This window comes from Pempheris klunzingeri, chromosome 15 (genome assembly GCF_042242105.1).
Source record: "Pempheris klunzingeri isolate RE-2024b chromosome 15, fPemKlu1.hap1, whole genome shotgun sequence".
In the NCBI taxonomy this organism is placed as follows: domain Eukaryota; kingdom Metazoa; phylum Chordata; class Actinopteri; order Acropomatiformes; family Pempheridae; genus Pempheris; species Pempheris klunzingeri.
This window is the reverse complement of record NC_092026.1, coordinates 18070226-18088224: the sequence shown is the minus strand read 5'-3', so window position 1 is coordinate 18088224 and position 17999 is coordinate 18070226. Positions and strand designations below refer to the sequence as shown.

Sequence of the window (17999 nt, the reverse complement as noted above, 5' to 3'; positions counted from 1 at the left end):
AAAGAAAAAAAGAAAGCATAGACTTTGAAGAGATAGTGTAGAAGTTTAGTATAAAAGTTTCTTAGCAATACTTAAGTGCAGTAGTAACAATTCTGCATTAATTTATGAAAACATGATGGTGCATCAGTCTAAAATGCTTGTAGGAGGACAATAACGATGCTTTAATATAACATGTGCCTCCCACTTGTCTCGTTTACCATCCAAACTATTGCTGGGATTTTGGCTAAACATGATCTTACAGCGACATCTGCTGGAAGATAGGTTGAATTACATTTAAAGCGAAATTGACGAAGAAATCCTTAAATCGTTTAGAATTAAATAACACTCGAAGTCGCAAAAAAGTTCAAGTCTGACATTAGTTAGTGTTAAAATGTGTTTTACGAACATTGCTGCCCTTCAAAACCTCCCACACACCAGTCATGGTTTGGTAACATACGTGTAACCAATCATATACGCTCTTCTTTCCGGCTCGACCAATCAAAAACAAGCATGTTACTAGGTGGATGTTCAGCTTATGGGTGTTGAAAATTGCTCAGTATGTTTGTGTAGAGTTTCAATGCAGATGGATAGGGGCAACTGCGCGAATCACGGCTGACAAATCTGCGTTCAGCGCAGGTGTTACGGCCGTTTGTATGTGCGCAAGTGTCAAATGTATTACGCACGCCGTGAGAGGACACTGACACAAGATGCTAGAGTGAAATAATGTGGACTTACTGACAACCTTTGAATCAAATTGTGGAACATACTGGGAGCGGACTTACTGACTCAAACTATGTTCCGGCAAACGAAGGCGGCACTCCAGAAACTTCGATATTTAAGGTAAGTTAGCTAACGGTATAGCAAGTTAGCGTGAGCACACCTGGCTGACAGCCAGTTAATTACACGTTGTCTTGTGTGTTGTTGCCTTTGAGGTGTCAGGACAACAGATAAGAGAATATTGAGATATCTTTGATGAAAGGATGCTTTGGCTTTGTCGAAATGTTTAGTAGCTGTTAAGGAGACGAATCAGCTGATGCAACCAAAGTTTTAATATTAACCAACGTTATTGTCCATACTGGTATATTAACCAGTCTTTTAATTGTAAAAATCAGGGTCAGTCACCTGTAGGCAGTAGCTATTATTTGGGGTATTAGAGCAAGATAAATGAAAGGGAAAGTCTTAATAGGGGTTTTATACTAGCCCACATTGGTGTTACATCATTTAATGTTAGTGTGTAGTGACATTATTGTATTTGCATCATGGCCTCACACCTAAACCCACCAATAGACCCTTTCTCACAGCAGACACTTTGACTTGTTAAGTCAGAAAAAAGCTCAAGTGGGATTAATAATAACATAAATGTTGGCTGCATTCCATTTAGTTGAGCCAGTTCTAGGGTTCAGGTGTTGTGCATGATGTGGCTCACTGGGATATTTAAAGGAATGGAGCCTTTGTTCAGGTTGTTCTCTGCACCTGCTGCTTTTCTGCTTTCCACAGATAAAAATCTCTGCAGTGAAGCGAGTCTGTTAGGTGCCTTTGCCAGCCACGTGTACCTGTTAAAGATAAATCAATGAATGAATAGATAAATAAAAACAATACATCTCCATCTGGCAGTGATCAACAATGCCAATTTCCAATTCTTCTTTTGTATTTATTCAGTAGCTAAGTACCTAAGGCTCACATCTAAGTTGTTTAACTGCAGCATCAGCATTAACTGATGTGCCAAGCCTGTTATCATTAAAAATCTATATTTGTTTTGCTGGAGAACTACTTATGATAGAACAAGCTGTCCTCTACTGTAAGAATGTGTCAATGCATGTTGACATTAGGACTCCAAGTAATGATTACATTCATTATCTATCAAAATATTGGTAATCTTATTAATCTATCTTTCAGTTGTTTAGTCAATAAAATGTCAGAAAATGGTTAAAAAAAAATTCTCAAAGCCCAAGATGACATCCTTAAATGTCTTATTTTGTCCACAACCCAAAGATATTCAATTTACTGTCATAGAGACACAAAGAAACCAGAAAGTATTCACATTTAAGGAGAGAATCGGAGGATTTTGACTTTTGTTTTTTTTTATTAACCCACACCAATTAGTTACGATTATATTAATACTTGACGGCTGATAGATGAATAGATTCATCATTGCAGCTCTAATTGAGATCGGTATTTGTTTGTGTGAAAATGGGTGTGTTGTTATTTTTTTACTATTCACTGATTTTGTTCTCCCAGTTTCAATGGACAGCAGCATACATGGAGGCTGAAGAGCACTTCAGCAAAAGAGAGAGCCCTTCAGTATCAGCCAGGGCAGAAGATCCATGGCTTTACAGTCAGAGAGGTAGGTGTAATGGCACATTTCAACTTCGGTACCTTGCTGCTGTAGCTGACTTCAGCACATTGTTTCAGTCAAGCAACTTCAGTGGATACGTTTGGAAAATATAAGATTTAAATCTGTGTCAAGGTTCGTAAACATGGCTTCACTAAAAGTATCTTAATTTATGGCAAATAAAGTAATGTTGTATGAAATCTGCAGAAATGCTTATATGGAACAACACTCCTTTAAAAGGATGAAGTGTGAATTTTGTTTTGTGTTGTGGTTGAATGTCATATTATGATTTCATTGACCTTCTTGTTCCACCACTGGTACAAGGTTTTATTTAGTGGCTGAGACAAGACCTCAAAAGTTACTACTGCTATCAAACAAATGGTCATTTCAGCTGGTAATTTTGTTTTCCCAGGTTGCAGCTGTCCCTGACCTGTTTCTCACAGCAGTGAAGTTGACCCATGATAAAACTGGAGCTCAGTACGTCCATGCAGCCAGAGATGACTCTAATAACCTCTTCAGGTTGGTTGAAATGTGTCTCAGCAGTAAAATCTAATGACTTCATGTCTGACAACAGATTAAACTTTACAGCATCACGACTTGTTTGACTTGAAAAGTGGGCACCTCTTGTCCCTGCGTTTCAGTGTCCAGTTCAGAACGACCCCAATGGACAGCACAGGGGTCCCACACATCCTGGAGCACACGGTGCTGTGTGGATCTGAGAAGTATCCCTGCAGAGACCCTTTCTTCAAGATGCTCAACAGGTCCCTGTCCACCTTCATGAATGCTTTCACAGGTACGGAGCAATAATGTGGACATAAAAGTACAGAGTGACCTTAAAGTCAGTGATCGAAAAGTTGGGAAAGGTCTTATCATATATCACATGAATATCCTTAATAGAAAATCATCAGTTGTTTCTCACAGTTGGAGTTGTAGTTTAATATATTTAAATAGAATAATCTGGGGTTTGTTGGTTTAGCAGAGGAGTTCATTAGTCTTACATTATCTTGAAGAGTCCTTCAAGATAATGTTTGACTTTCCCAGCAGTAAAGATTTTTTGTAAAGAAGTGTTTACAGGCCAGAATATATGGAATCACATATTTCTGTTCCAGCTAGTATATCTGGACTTCTGAAATGTGTTATGGCTGATGAGCCTTTTACATGGGATGCTTGTTTATTTGCTTCAGCCAGTGACTACACCATGTATCCGTTCTCAACCCAAAACGGGAAGGACTTCCAGAATCTTCTGTCGGTCTATCTGGATGCAGTTTTCTTCCCTTGTTTACGAGAGCAGGATTTCTGGTGAGTTTATTGCTGCGCAGTTATATACTGTTTGCATGAATGCTAAAACAGTTTTATTGTTAATTAAGTTGCTCCCAAACTGTAGATACATTTAAATTTCAAACTAAATTGTGATTCTGTGTTGTAATGCTCAGTTGCTCACTGTAATGCCCAACAGTAAACAGATCTGTGATAGTCAAAGTAATGAAATCAGCATCACCAAATTTGTTTTTTTTATGTCTTAACTTTCCAGGCAGGAGGGCTGGAGGCTGGAAAATGAAACCCCCACAGATCCCAACTCCCCCCTGGTGTTCAAAGGAGTGGTGTTTAATGAAATGAAGGGAGTTTTTGTAAGTCAGCACTTTCCCAGTCACTGATCTGCTGTCTACAGTGCGTATAAGCTCATATACTGTTCTTTTAGATATAGCGCCAGATATGCCAGACACACACACAGCATTTAGGTAGATTATTAAGATTTAAAAAACAGCATACACCCTCATGATGTCTCCAAAGGAGGAATTGCTTCATTGGACAGGACTTTGTGTAGGATCCCACTGCCAGTGAATAAAACTCAATATTGCCAGTTCCATTGCAACCACTGATTGTGCATAAATTATTCATTTGATACTGTGAATCCTAATGAGCACAGTCTAATTTATTTGAGTGATTGCAGTTACCAACAATATAGCTATAGATTCAGCTTGATAGCTCATATATATATCACTCAATCCAGGTTTAGTGCGCGTTCATTTTTAGCTCTGTACGTGAAAGTATTTCATTCATCATTTCATTTCAATTTTGGCACAATGTTCTGTCTGTCTGGGCTGGTGGATGCTGGAGAACATTCAAATCTGTTTGACTCTGCTAATCCAAATGTTTCTCTGTTTCCCACATTTGTGAGAGTATTTAATACAACACAAAAATCCAAGGTGTTTATCATTTATCATGGAGTTAATGATGTCTTTACCATGTCAACAGGAGCATAATAAATGAGTGTGTTTGTGTGTTTGCATGTTGTGTTCTTGCAGTCGGACAACGAACGCGTCTACGCCCAGCACCTCCAGAACAAGCTGTATCCAGACAACACCTACTCTGTGGTGTCAGGAGGAGAGCCTCTGGCCATCCCCGACCTTACCTGGGAGCAACTCAAACAATTCCACACCACACATTACCACCCCAGCAACGCTAGGTAGAGGGACACACACAAATACAGCCAAGAGGAGAAGATGAAAAAGTTTTGTTCTGATAGGAAATGAGAACACAGCTGGTGTTAAATCCTACAGCTCACTCATTCTGGTATCTGTTGTTGTGAAGGACTTCCTGCTGCAGACTTTATGCAGGCTGGTTAAAAATCAAATTGACTGACTCGAATTTGCACATATGTGTTTTGTCATATTCCCTGAAAGAAACTTAAAAATTGTGTTATACAAACGCGCAAACACGTCTGTGTGTAATGAATGTCTTCAATACATTCTTCAGGTTCTTCACATATGGAGATCTGCCTTTAGAGCAGCATCTGAAGCAGATTGAAGAGGAAGCTCTGTCCAAGTTTGAGCGCATCAACCCGAACACAGAGGTCCCCTCCCAGCCACACTGGAGCAGACCTGTAAGTTCATAACTCAGACACTATATTTACTACAGTGTTACTGTACAAGAGTAAATATTACTACACATCTCAGGCTGATAGGCTGTTTGAGATTACACAACTACTCAAACAGCACTGACTGCAGTCAAACTCAAAGGTTTCCTACAGGGTCTGATATACCAAAAGAAAAGCATCTTATCTTGAAAATCCTTGAAAACAGCTTTAGCTGAGTCATATTGCACTGCATGTCTGCTCCCTCCAATCTAATTTGTACATAAAGTATGTATGAAGCTTGTCAGCCGTCTCACTAAATATACAAAACTATTAGTCACATCTTGCATTTGATTCTTTTGGGAAAATGGTTTCTAATCATACCCATGTATTTTGGTCATTCCAGTTTGAATTATTCAAACCAAATCATATAATTATCATTGCGTGCGTAGTTCCACTGTTTTATTTTTAGAAATGGAAAATTGGAAAATTGAACAGTCAGTCCTGTTTCACTGTAAATCTCATTGTTGCCCCAGAGAGAGGACCATGTGACCTGCAGCCCTGACGCTCTGGCTCCAGATCCGGCGAGGCAGAACACGCTGTGTGTGAGCTACCTGCTGGGAGAGTAAGATCAAGTTATCTCTCTCTTATTATCTCTATCTCATTTTGAAATAGGATGGCATTTCTAGGATTCTGAAGCCACAGATACAGCGTCCCGTTTCTCCTGATCCTCTTGTTTGATCCTTGTTTGCGTTGGCTTGTAGATGTTGACAGTTTTTCAAGGGCCATCTTTCTGAATACAAAAAGATATCGTACAACACTCCTCATTTGAAAGTGAAGCTTTGAGCCTGCCCTATTATTCTGTAACGTCTTATCTGTTGTTGTGGTTTCTGTGTGCAGCATCACTGACACGTTTGAAGGATTCACTCTCGGCCTGCTGTCCTCTCTAATGATCTCTGGGCCAAACTCCCCCTTCTACAAAGCTCTCATTGAACCCAAGATAGGAACCGACTTCTCCTCTGTCGTAGGGTAAGTACATGGGCTTTAGAGCTCTGTACTAAGTTGTGATCAGAACCAGTTTAATTTTACTAGCTTATTTGGAAAGCCAACTAATTGACTAATTATGGACATTTTTATGTCAAAATACCTACTTATCCATCTGGTTTGTGGGATAAATTAATCATCTGTCTCATTTAACACAGTGCTCTTATGTGTCCCTGACATTTATGGTTTGTTGAGAGCGTGTTGAAATGTCCTGTTGTGCAGATATGATGGCAGTACCAAGGAGGCATCGTTCAGCATAGGATTGCAGGGGATGGCTGAGGAGGACACGGAGAGGGTGAAACAAATCATCAGCCAAACCATTGATGACATTATAGAGTAAGTTCCACGGTCCCATCAGGTATTCTGGATTTTTTACCAAGACTTGATATTAAATGTGCACAAAAATGCCTGGGATACAGGTACAAATCAAAATTAACAATAGTATGATTTTTTTTTTTCATAGATCTGATTCTAAACATTTAACATGTTTTGATAAAGCTATAAAAGAATTTCTGTCATTCAAGTTTGCACTGGGGGGTATTTTTGGTTTAGAAAAAGTAGAAAATGTCAACTGTTGACAAAGCACTTTATTCAAAACGGTACAGTCAAAGTTAATTACAGGAAAGAAGAAAAGAGAAAATGTTCAGTGGTTAAATTTGTCAATGATAAACTACAGTGGCCAAATATGTTACCACTCCCACCTGATTGGTCTAATATGAGAGAAATTAGTGAATTTGTAATGTAATAATGTTGTTTACGCTGCGACTTTGTTGATATAGTAATTGAACAGGACTATTTATAGTATGTGTACATGTAGGATTAAGAAATTATTGGTAAATATGACGTCAGGAAGAAGCAGAAAAGATATCCACAGTATTTAAGATCAGCCTGAATCCCTCCCCATCGTTGTTCACAGGAATGGCTTTGAGGAGGAAAGAATTGAGGCTCTCCTCCACAAGATTGAGATCCAAATGAAACATCAGTCCACAAACTTCGGTCTGTCTCTGGCCTCGGTGAGTTCAATGCTTTTCATTTGTAACCCTCATTTTGTTTCCACAGCCACAAGAACACTGCATGTATTTATAACCTCCATGTGGGAGTTGTGGAAGCATTACTGAGGATGTTAGTTTGTGTTCGTGTTCTGCATGAAATCTTGTGTTTCTATGCGTTTCCCCTATTTTTCCTGTGTATTTTCTATACAACAAATATAATCGAGAATATGTCCAGTTTATCTGCTGATTTCTTTCTGTTGGATGCGTAACTGTAATACTGGAGACCATGTCCAACACCCACGATATTAGAATTAGTAGACAACCCATCTTTGTGTAATAGAGAATAAATCGTGCTGTGAAATTCTTCTTTGGAATAAAAAGAAGCAAGAGTAAACAAGGCACTAGATTATTTCTGTGCTGTTTGGTGAATCCTTGTTTTCAGAGCTGCAGTTTTTAAATGTTGTTCTCTCACCCTGCACATGTTGTTGTGTGTTTCTAGTACATAGCATCGTCATGGAACCATGACGGTGACCCGGTGGAGCTGCTGCAGATTAGCGATTGTGTCGCCAAGTTCAGACAGGCCCTAAAGGAAAACCCTCACTTCCTCCAGGACCAAGTCAAGCACTACTTAAAGGTGAATAAAACAAAAATAGTCTTTAATTTGTGTGTCTCTAGTATAGTTGTAAGTCGATCACAGAAGGAATTGGTTGGGAGAGAGGTGGGATCTCTGAAGTTGAAAGAAAGCAGGAAAAGGATGCATACTGACATGATGTACTAAAATTACATTGTTATAAAAACACTTTCTTAATAATCTTATGACAAAGCAGTAGATATATTATCGTTTGGCAACTAAAATAATGTAATTAAATAGATTTTTTTTGTTTTTTTAATAGATTAAATCGAGTTTTACTTTGATTGCCAGTTGTATTTATCGGACGATATGCCCTGTATTCTTTACAGAAGAAAATAAAAATCAGCAGCAGTCAAAAAACATTGCAAAGCCACCCGCAACAAACTTGTCATAGCAAATAGCCACACTGTGGTCTTGTGCCACATGTTTGAATAGAACTTTGTATTACTACAAAGTCCTAATGTGATTCTCTTTGGGTCCTGTAGGGGATCTCTTTAGTTCCTCCTCTAAAGGGAGGTCAGATGTCAGATGTCAGAGGTCAGCCTCAGCAGCCCTGGTTTTTAGTCAGATTTCTCAAATTCATGACAGCTCAGCACAGATACTTGATGTCACCAGTGGCTTTATCTCTGGTCTTCTAGTTGAATTTTTGGTTTCTACATTTCTGTGTCTCCTCTAATCCCTTCATGAACTGGCCCTGCAGGACAACACACACAGACTTACTCTGTCCATGAGCCCAGATGAGGCCTACATGGAGAAACAGGCCAAGGCTGAAGAGGAGAAGCTCCAGAAAAAGATCAAGGCGCTGTCTGACAGTGACAGGAAAGAGATCTATGACAAAGGTACCAAAAATGTCACTGATTTCATTACTCGGTGTGTAGGGAACCTCTGCATGAAGGTTAGTTCACAAAGTTTTAATCAACAGCACAACTTTGTTGCTGATGAACACTGATGCAGAGAATTTTCTGTAATTAAATTCGTTCAAGATAAGACAAACAGGACTTTATTGGTTGCTTGGTAGGGCACTCTACACAAAGTGTAGAAAAGAGTGTACAAAAAGAGTTTTTTATTAGTTTACCTGCTCTGCCACACAGTGAATTTTAGATAGTGTTCTTTTTTTTCAAAGCAAAACTAATTCTTATACACAAACACACTTAAAAACAATCTTATTGGGGGAAAAAAGGAAAGGTGCTCTCAAGCCAATATACACAAAACCTCAGTTTTTCACTGAGGATTTCTAGTCCATTAAATTGAATTTCTTGATGTGATCAAACTGTTTGTGAAAAGAATTTAACATTGAATTCAGGGAGCCTCTTTGTTTACAATGTCTCTGGTATAACTAGTATTACCAGACAAGGATTTCTGACAAGAACCCTGTGACTGTATGACTGAACCAGGGTGTAATATAAGGCACTTCTGATATCACAGTGGTGTGTGTTTTCCTCTTGGAAAGGTCTGGAGCTGCTGGCTGCACAGAGTAAAACCCAGGACGCCTCCTGTTTGCCTGCGCTCAAAGTGTCTGACATTGAGCCCACGATACCCATCACTCCCGTTCAAATCAGCACTGCAGGTGCAGTACACCGTCTGCTATGTCACAGTTCATATCACATTGGTGCAGTAATTGTAGTCTTTGTCATCACCCAAATCAAGAGTGTTTGTTCTTAAAGGCTTTCCTCTCCTAATCTCCATAGGAGGCATACCAGTCCAGTACTGTGAGCAGCCCACTAACGGCTTGGTTTACTTCAGAGCCATGTGCAGTCTCAATACCCTGCCAGAGGACCTCAAGCTTTATGTCCCGCTCTTCTGCAGTGTTATTACCCAGTGAGTTAATCTGACAGTCAATGACCCGAACAAGCTCTGAAATACACAGATGAGATTTGAACATTTGATTAACAGTTTCCCTGGATAGTGTTCATATTGCACACTTGTACACTGATAATGATAGTTATTAAACAATAGTTTTTATGAAGTACAATGTTGGGATTAATGCAGCTAAAAATGGTTCTTCCTTTTTTTATTTCCTGCAATAAATTTATTCTGAACAAATGTGGGAGAAGTCGATGAAGAGAAATGAGTTTGAGGCTCAGAGGTCATTGATGTGTGGAGGATTTTACTATTATTTTGTACACGGTAATTAAAATCTGAGACAGACAGATGGACTGTTCCTCTTGCGTGTGTTTAAACTGTACATGCTTCCCAGCTTGCAAAGTACATTTTCGATGTTGGCTGTGTTTCTGTTTGTTTAATTAGGATGGGCTGTGGAGCTCTGGACTACAGACAACAGGCCCAGCAGATGGACTTGAGGACAGGGGGCATGTCTGTGTCCACCCAGGTCATCACTGACTCCACCCATTTGGACATGTATGAGCAGGTCTGTTCCAGCTCAGCTCAGCTCAGCTCAGCTCAGAACGTGAAAAGAAAACCTACTGTGTGTTTTTAGGTTAGTGTAGCAGCAAAGTTCTGATTCCCTAGTGCTCTGTCTGCAACCCAAAAACAGACAAATCAGAAAATTAGAAATGTGGAAACTTGGAAAGCAGTCCAGTTTAGCTCCTTGATTTCAGCCCAAGGCATCCTGGGATCAGCTCCAGCCCTCTGCCTCTACTTAAAGTAATAAAAGCGCCTTAGCTGTGTCTTGTCTCGACTGAAGATGATTTACTCCTGCGGGCTACAGTGCGGCCTCTCAAAACACCAAACTGAGCATTCGTTCATTCATGATGTGTGAAGTTCAGAAGTGTCCCTCACTGGCTCCGTGCTCTCTGTTTCAGGGTGTCCTCCTGTTCTCCTCGTGCCTGGAGAGGAACCTCCCGTACATGTTTCAACTGTGGAGCGACATATTCAACAGGCATGTCCTCTAACACTTTGTAGCTACACACACCTATTTATACAAGCTCGCGCAATTTTCATAAACAGGAAAACAGTTCCATGAATGACAGAACAAGATCGACATCACACACTGTGTCCTTGTCAACAGTCTGCTGTGATTGTTGATGTGGCACACAGCGAGTTGGGTTGGGAGAAATTGCGGCATTAAAATGTGCAAATATTGTCTTCCAGCACCCACTTTGATGAGGTGGAGCGCCTGAGAGTGCTGGTGATGATGGCGGCACAGGAGTTGGCCAATGGGATCTCCGACTCTGGTCACATGTACGCTATGGCCCGTGCATGCCGCTACCTGACCCCAGCAGGAGACCTCAGTGAGACTTTTGGTGGGATGGAACAGGTACCGTGCAGCATATGCATGAGTAGAGATGATCTTTCTTCGTAATGTTTACAATATTCAAAGTGAGATGATCTAGATTTAATGTTCATCAGCATCAAGGAGGTGGTCCGACTCTTATTTCTGTCTACAAGACAAGAAACAATGTATTATTCTGTTACAATTAAGTGACAAAAAATTAAAAACATAATTACTTGTGAAGAGAAAAAATTTAACAGAAAAGTGTAACCTCTTTAAATCAACTAAACATTGGTCTCACATACATTTACATTATTGTGAAATATGTTGTCAGAAAACAGCTCACATTAATATTTTGAAACTGATTTAAACCATACTGTCCTGCTGTAGTTAAGTGGAGTGTGTGTACTATAAGAGACCATTTCATTTCTTCATGCTCTGTGTTCTTATTTTGCCAAAGAGTTTGTTTTTTCGATCTCCTTCTCGTTTTCCCTGTTGTTTCCCAGTGCCAGTAGTTTGTGAGACAGACGTTTTGTGTTTCCTTTATTTCGACATTAGGTAAAGTTTATGAAGAGGATAGCTGAGATGTCAGACCTCAGCCAAGTCATACGAGCACTAGCCAGGATCAAAAAACACCTTCTCAACCCTGACAACATGAGGTGGGTTCATATTACACCTGCTGATTTTATGTCCAATTCTGTGAGCACTGAGTATTTGTCTTTGTTCAAGTCTTTTTTGTGCCAAATAAGACTGTTGCTGTCAGTTACTGCAATATAACAAAATTATTTCAGTGTAAATGTACTATATATCCTCTGGCATACTTTTCCTGCCTCAAATTAAAATGTCTCTCCTTTTATAGGTGTGCGATCAACACAACTCCCCAGAAAATGTCTGATACTTCTGCACAGTTGGAGAGTTTTCTGAAGGACATTGCTGAAAACAGAAAGGAGCGCAAAACTGTCAGAACTACTATTGTTGAGGTAAAGTATCAACAGGCAAACTGGACCGATAAACCACAGTAACAGTCACAGTAACTGGCATATTGACTTGTCGATCAAATCAAAATCTAATGTTCTTTTGCTTTTTTTAAATTCCTACTTTAAAGAGGCCACTAGACCTGCTGGATGTGTCTGGACCGAGTAGGAAACTCATCTCTGTAAGTTTAGTGTTGATTGTCTTTAAAAGGAAAAGTAAAGTTTTATAAGAAATGTACTTTTTACATTTCATTTCTTCCTGTATACCAACATTACTAGCTTAGTGGTGAGAGAGAATTAAACATAGCATATAAAATGCTTTTAACTTAAAATTTTTATTTTTGTCAGTTTTTATTAGGAACTACAATAAGATCTGTGTGTCTATGGTTGTCTTGTCTTATTAATGATGAATAAGAACGTTCTGAGTTAGGATTAACCAGTGTGTGTTGTTACCTCGCTTTCCAGGAGCTGAATTTCCAGCCATGTCAGATGAAAACTTTCTTCCAGCTGCCCTTCCCTGTCAACTTTGTCAGTGAGAGTATTCGCACAGTACCATTCTCCCACGAGGACTACGCCAGGTAACCACACCGGTGCACGGCCAAGACAAGCAGCATGTTGACTTGACGATGAATAACTTTTGTATTCATTTCTAGTCTAATTTCGCAGACTGGTCTTTTACCATGTCACTGTAAATACCAATTTATTTTACCTGACGTAGTGCTATTTACTCCGTCCACATCCTCGGCCTGACAACCAATGTTTTTCTCTTTATTTTCTCCCTCTGTCAGTTTGTGCATCTTGGCGAGGATGATGACGGCTAAATTTCTCCACGGAGAGATCCGTGAGAAGGGAGGAGCTTACGGGGGTGGGGCCAGGATGGGTGGAGGCCTTTTCTGCTTTTACTCATACAGGTGGGCAGCAGTTCACCCCACTGGTCAGTTTTAGACAGCGTTGCATTCCAGCATTGTGCAAATGTATTACCTATTGTAATACTATAATTTGATAACAGTTTAATATTCCATATATACATGAGACATTTTATGCCATTTAGGGATCCTCCTTTAGAAACACTTGTCTAAGTTGAAAATCATCCTATCGTACACCTCTGTGGGCAACATTTTTTCAACAATTTATTTATCTCTGGCCCTCTGGTGGCCTGGCTGTAATCACACCAACATCCCTGGTTCAACTGCAGCCAGGGACAAGCTTCAGGATGAGAATATATAAAATGACTGAAGTTCAAAACAGCCGTTATAATTTCACAGAGTGCGTTTATTTCTCATGTATCTCTAAGGGATCCGAACTCCACGCAGACCTTGTCTGCGTTTCATAAAGGTGTGGACTGGGCGAAGTCAGGACAGTTCACTCAGCAGGACATCGATGAAGCCAAACTGTCTGTCTTCTCGGCTGTCGACTCACCTGTGGCCCCCGCACACAAAGGTGAGACTCCCACTGTGGTTCAATCAGCTGAATGAAGTGATGCTCCTGATGTCGGCTGGCTGGACCAATTACCTTAAGATCAGACTTACTGAGCACTTGCATTTGAGTACATTACTGCAACATTATATTATTATTACCATGCAGCCAAAGTGGCAGAGAACTGCCCACTTCTTCTGTTTTCTTATCATCGTAAATTGAGTATCCTTGAGTTTTTGAGTAATAGACAATTAAAGGTAGCTCACTGTTTGGTCTAAAATATGTTAGAAAAGTGTTGAAAAACACCCATCAGAACTGTTTAATTGAAATGATAATGAACATAATGTTTAGCTGCAGCCTTAATTTGGATGCTTTGCCTATAAATTGGAGCAGTTTGGGTTCTGACACTAGTTTGTTCGCCATGTCTTTGTGTTGCAGGAATGGGTCGTTTCCTCAGTGGGGTCACAGACGAGATGAAGCAGAATCACAGAGCGCAACTCTTCGCAGTCAGTCACAAAAGCCTGGTGGAAGTAGCTGAAAGGTAAACTCTTTATGCAACTTGGAGGAAAAAAAAGAACAAAATTCTGCATGTAAGAGTTAAAAATCTTCAGTATCATTTTTTTGTAAATGAACAAAACAAGTGTTTTGTCGGTCTTGTTTTCCTGCAGATACCTCGGTGTTGGTCAGAGGACGTGTGGTATCGCCATCTTGGGCCCAGAGAACGAGACGATTAAAAAAGATCCCTCATGGATCGTGAAATAATCTGATCAGTAGGTATCTTATTAAAAATGTACAATGTACCACAGTGGCAACAGATTACTGAAAAACCAAAAGCATTTCTCTAGTTTGAGCTTATTTAAATAATGGCAAAAAAGCTGAAGCGCACAAAACCAGGACGACTGGTCTGATCAGTGTTTTAGTCAACATCTAACTTTTGTTTCCGTATATTCCGTTATGTAAATTATTTATGAAAATGTGATTACAATATCATGTTGGAATACAAAATCTGAGTCAGCTCTTTTTTTTTTTAGAGAGACCGTCTTCAGTGTAAAAACCTGTTCTTAGGTACAAATGAAACCATACCCCAGTGCAATCCTTCTACTAAGGAGGGTCATATTAGAGTGAATGTAATTTAACTCTTTTCCAAAACCCACAGGATTTTGTTTTCTTTAACTTTCATTTGTAGTTGGAAATTAATTCCTTAGCCAGATGATCCCTTTTCTCATTTCCAGTCTTTAAGTTCAGTCAATCTGTTCAAACAAAATCCACCTACCCGCACCTCTTTATACAGACTCTATATGCTACGCTAACCACCTGCTGCCAGTTTACCATACAGAGAGTTGCGTCAATCTTCAGCTCTTTGCAAGAAAACAATAATGTGCACGTTGACAACCTTTTTATATTAAAGCTACACTGCCCTTTAACTTTAAATTGAAAAATGGAATTTACAAAACGGTCTCATAACTTTCCACACAATAAATGCTTTATTACTCTGTGACAGGACACTGACATCACACTGCCAGCACAAAGGTAATGTTGCATACAAGTTTCAGACATCCTCCACTTCACTGCCAAACTACAGCAACAGCAGGACCCTACTCACAAATACCACTACAGTATAGAGATGCCACACACAAAGCTCAGAGTGGAGACAAATGGCAAAGGCAACATCACAACACACACACACACACACACTCATACACACAATTAGCAGGTGATCGGAGACACGCGGCCAGCTCGACTCGTTAACCCTCGTGTTGGTCACATTTTACAATCGAGATCTTTTTCAGTGTGTGAACAGGCGTTCGAATGCATGTGATCCTCCTGGCATATATTCTCTCTTTATAAGCAGCTTTAGGGGATTACATTAGGTACGGGGCTCAAAGTGCTGTAGAAAATAATAAAAATGACAAGCTAGATTTTAAATGCATCACCCACCGCAGCCTCGCTGTGTTCCCACAGCACAGATGTTTGCTCAGCTAGGTAGCTTAAAAAAAAAAAAATGATACAGCTACATTTTTAGGACTAAAACTTGGATACTTATACAGTACATAATGAGGAGTGCATACATATATATTTAAGTCTATAGTATGTGTGATTGGGGATCTAGAAAATACAATGTCAGCTATGCTGGCTTGTTGTTGAAACTACAAGCACTATTGCAACAATTTACCCTCAAATTTACTGTCATCTAAATTTCATTAATAGTCTAAAATAGAGGATCCCTTCTGAAAAGTGCCATGACTTAACCGTACAACAGAACTTATTAAAATTACCTCCTATCTTTTAAAATCTACCTTAATTTATTTGCAGTCAATCAGCAGTCGATCAGTCATTGTGTGAGTAGCCGTCACTGTTTTGTGAAGCTGTCTTTTTTCACTGGAGCCAAGCTCTCCTCCGGCGGCGGCGGCGGCATCATCATGGCTCAGATGGTCGCTGAGGTGTTGGTCTCTTTGGGTCGGATCCGGGTCACGTGCTCCAGCTGGCCAGAGTCGGACACGTCGTAGCTCGTCTTGTACTTGGCCAGGATTTTCATCAGTGGACGGAGCTTCAGCCACCACTGCTCCTTGGGGATCCTGTGGCTGAGGAGACAAAACGTTCACAGAACACAACACCCATTCGGTCACTTTAACGTTTAGGTGTAAGAAAGTGGCATCATGTAGATATTCAGAGCAGAAATTAAGACGTTAATGTTACTAGTTCCTCTGACACTTCACACTATCTGCTAAATTTGTGCTTGACCATTCTCATAGCAACCATTCTCAACAACTGCATATTAAACAGGAAATTCTGAAGGATATTGTCGCAGATCAGTAGATTAGTATTTGCTTTATCAAAGCGTGATTAAAATGTAAAGGTTTGGTCTAATACCTGCTGGTTGGAAGCAATTAGATATCAACATTGATATCATAGGAAGCAAACATGTCATGTCATGCATAAGTCTCTGATCATTATGGGGTATTTAGTTATTGATTATAATAAAGTAAGAAAAAGTTCAGACTTTATCCGTTGGGCCTAAAAATGGTTTCTACTGATATGCAAATGAGTACGTTTAATGAGTTATTGCCTACTTTGCATTAAAGCAATGATTGAAACAGTAAAGAAATCATACTACAAAAAAAGGTTTATGGGATTTTAAGATTTTTTTCCACCTATTCTAGGTGGTGCCTGGCCTTACATTTCTACTGCCATCTAATTAAGGTAAAGCATTGAAGTCTTTGCTGGGTTAGACTGGGATATTCAAACATCCATGTGAAGTATTGGCCCTTTAAATTATTTATCTGTGGGATGTGGCAACCCTGATGTAAGGTCAGTCATCACAATAGTTGCCGCTCATCGTTTCAGTGAATATAAATCAAGGAGCTGATTTGCAACAGAGATAAAGACTGATAAAAAAAAATTTTCCTTACACAAAGTCGGTCTCTTCCCGGAGCTGTGCCACAGGCTGGAAGACCAGAGCTCGGCGACGCATCCCCAACAGGCAGGCAGTTTCCTCCGAGTTAGCAAACACTCTCCCTGCGTTGAAGACAAGTGTCAGCTCTCACAACCAAAGTCGTGCCTACACATACTGAACACAGGCCTAATGAATCCTTAAAAACAAGGAACCAAAAGAAAATGTCCTCATCAAATCAGGTCACCAACATTTGCTTTACCTCCTTTGTAAGACTCCTTGAGCGTCCGTGTGATCCACTGCATGGCTTTAGCAGCAATTTTGGTGCCAAAGTTTCTGTCAAATGGTGAAGGAGCCCCTCCCTGTGAAAATAAGGCTCTATTTAAAATTTGTCTGAGAAATGTAATAACACAATATTAAAGCAGAATAGTTGTAAAATTGACAGTTTTACAAATAATTCCATTGTTATGCACTCAGTCATCCGTTTTTAATCTATTGGTTAAAATGTGCTTAGAATCCTCAGTTTGGACAACAGAGTTGTATAACTATAACAATAGTATGATCACATTATCACCAAGCCCAGATTTACAATATCTGACGGACTGTCTCAGTGTATAGAAGGATACATGGATACTTCATGGACTCTCATGTTGCAGTTTTATCACCTGCTCATTTACTTCAGCTGGTGAAAATGAACCATGTACTGTAAAGTGTGTGTGTGTGTGTGTCCAACCTGCTGCATATGACCGAGGATGTTCTTCCTACAGTCAAACACTCCTCGTCCCTCCTCAGTGTACAGCTGGTAGATGAAGTCAGTGGTGAAGTTCTCATTGCAGTTCTCATTTCTAAACACACAAATGTTTGAGCAACAGATTAATTAAAGGGCCGGTTCACTGAAATATCAACGTAACTTTTTTAGCACTTCTCTACCTAAGAAACAATCCTTTATGAAAGTTATAGAGTTTTTAATCCATCACAACAAAGACTAAATTCTCAAAAATGTTTTCATTACTGTGACAGCACAAATACATTTCATTAATCTCTTACTCCTGTGGGATGGTGTTGCATATCTCACTGAGAGATATCTAAAAAGCTGGACAGGCCCTTGAGTCAGGGCATCAACCTGCTGTCCATCGAAGCCTGCAGAGCCACTTGCAATGCACCACTGTGCTCGTGTCTCGTAATAATGAAATTATGCAGGTGCAACCCTCAGC

The 17999-nt window shown here is 39.8% G+C and overlaps 2 protein-coding genes across 5 annotated transcripts in view; one reads left to right on the top strand and one right to left on the bottom strand.

The window, feature by feature from the left end:
- Positions 1-744: 744 nt before the first annotated feature.
- On the top strand, positions 745-14343 carry pitrm1 (pitrilysin metallopeptidase 1). Its single transcript, XM_070844707.1, has 27 exons — positions 745-819; positions 2218-2323; positions 2724-2830; positions 2953-3104; positions 3496-3610; positions 3843-3939; positions 4618-4778; positions 5069-5195; positions 5702-5790; positions 6066-6194; positions 6432-6545; positions 7126-7222; positions 7701-7835; positions 8533-8671; positions 9283-9399; positions 9521-9650; positions 10080-10200; positions 10595-10671; positions 10884-11049; positions 11563-11663; positions 11864-11984; positions 12110-12160; positions 12444-12556; positions 12767-12889; positions 13273-13418; positions 13833-13935; positions 14063-14343. The coding sequence occupies exons 1-27, from the start codon at positions 773-775 to the stop codon at positions 14154-14156; spliced, it is 3078 nt and encodes a 1025-aa protein (XP_070700808.1). The 5' UTR covers positions 745-772; the 3' UTR covers positions 14157-14343.
- A 512-nt stretch (positions 14344-14855) lies between these two features.
- LOC139213854 (ATP-dependent 6-phosphofructokinase, platelet type-like) overlaps positions 14856-17999 on the bottom strand; it is a 30276-nt gene continuing 27132 nt past the window's right edge. For all 4 annotated transcript variants that reach the window (XM_070844521.1, XM_070844520.1, XM_070844522.1 and 1 more), the window contains exons 19-22: positions 17519-17630; positions 17048-17147; positions 16805-16910; positions 14856-15976 (exon numbers count right to left, since the gene is read on the bottom strand). In XM_070844521.1, coding sequence (XP_070700622.1) covers positions 15820-15976; positions 16805-16910; positions 17048-17147; positions 17519-17630 — 475 coding nt within the window. In that variant the 3' untranslated portion in view covers positions 14856-15819. The remainder of the gene's footprint in view (positions 15977-16804; positions 16911-17047; positions 17148-17518; positions 17631-17999) is intronic.

Bases quoted from the DNA above. Each gene is read 5' to 3' on its own strand.
- pitrm1 (XM_070844707.1), top strand. From the start codon at position 773: ATGTTCCGGCAAACGAAGGCGGCACTCCAGAAACTTCGATATTTAAG. The intron at 7,223-7,700 runs GTGAGTTCAATG...GTGTGTTTCTAG, and splicing joins TCGGTCTGTCTCTGGCCTCG to TACATAGCATCGTCATGGAA. The intron at 9,651-10,079 runs GTGAGTTAATCT...TTGTTTAATTAG, and splicing joins TTCTGCAGTGTTATTACCCA to GATGGGCTGTGGAGCTCTGG.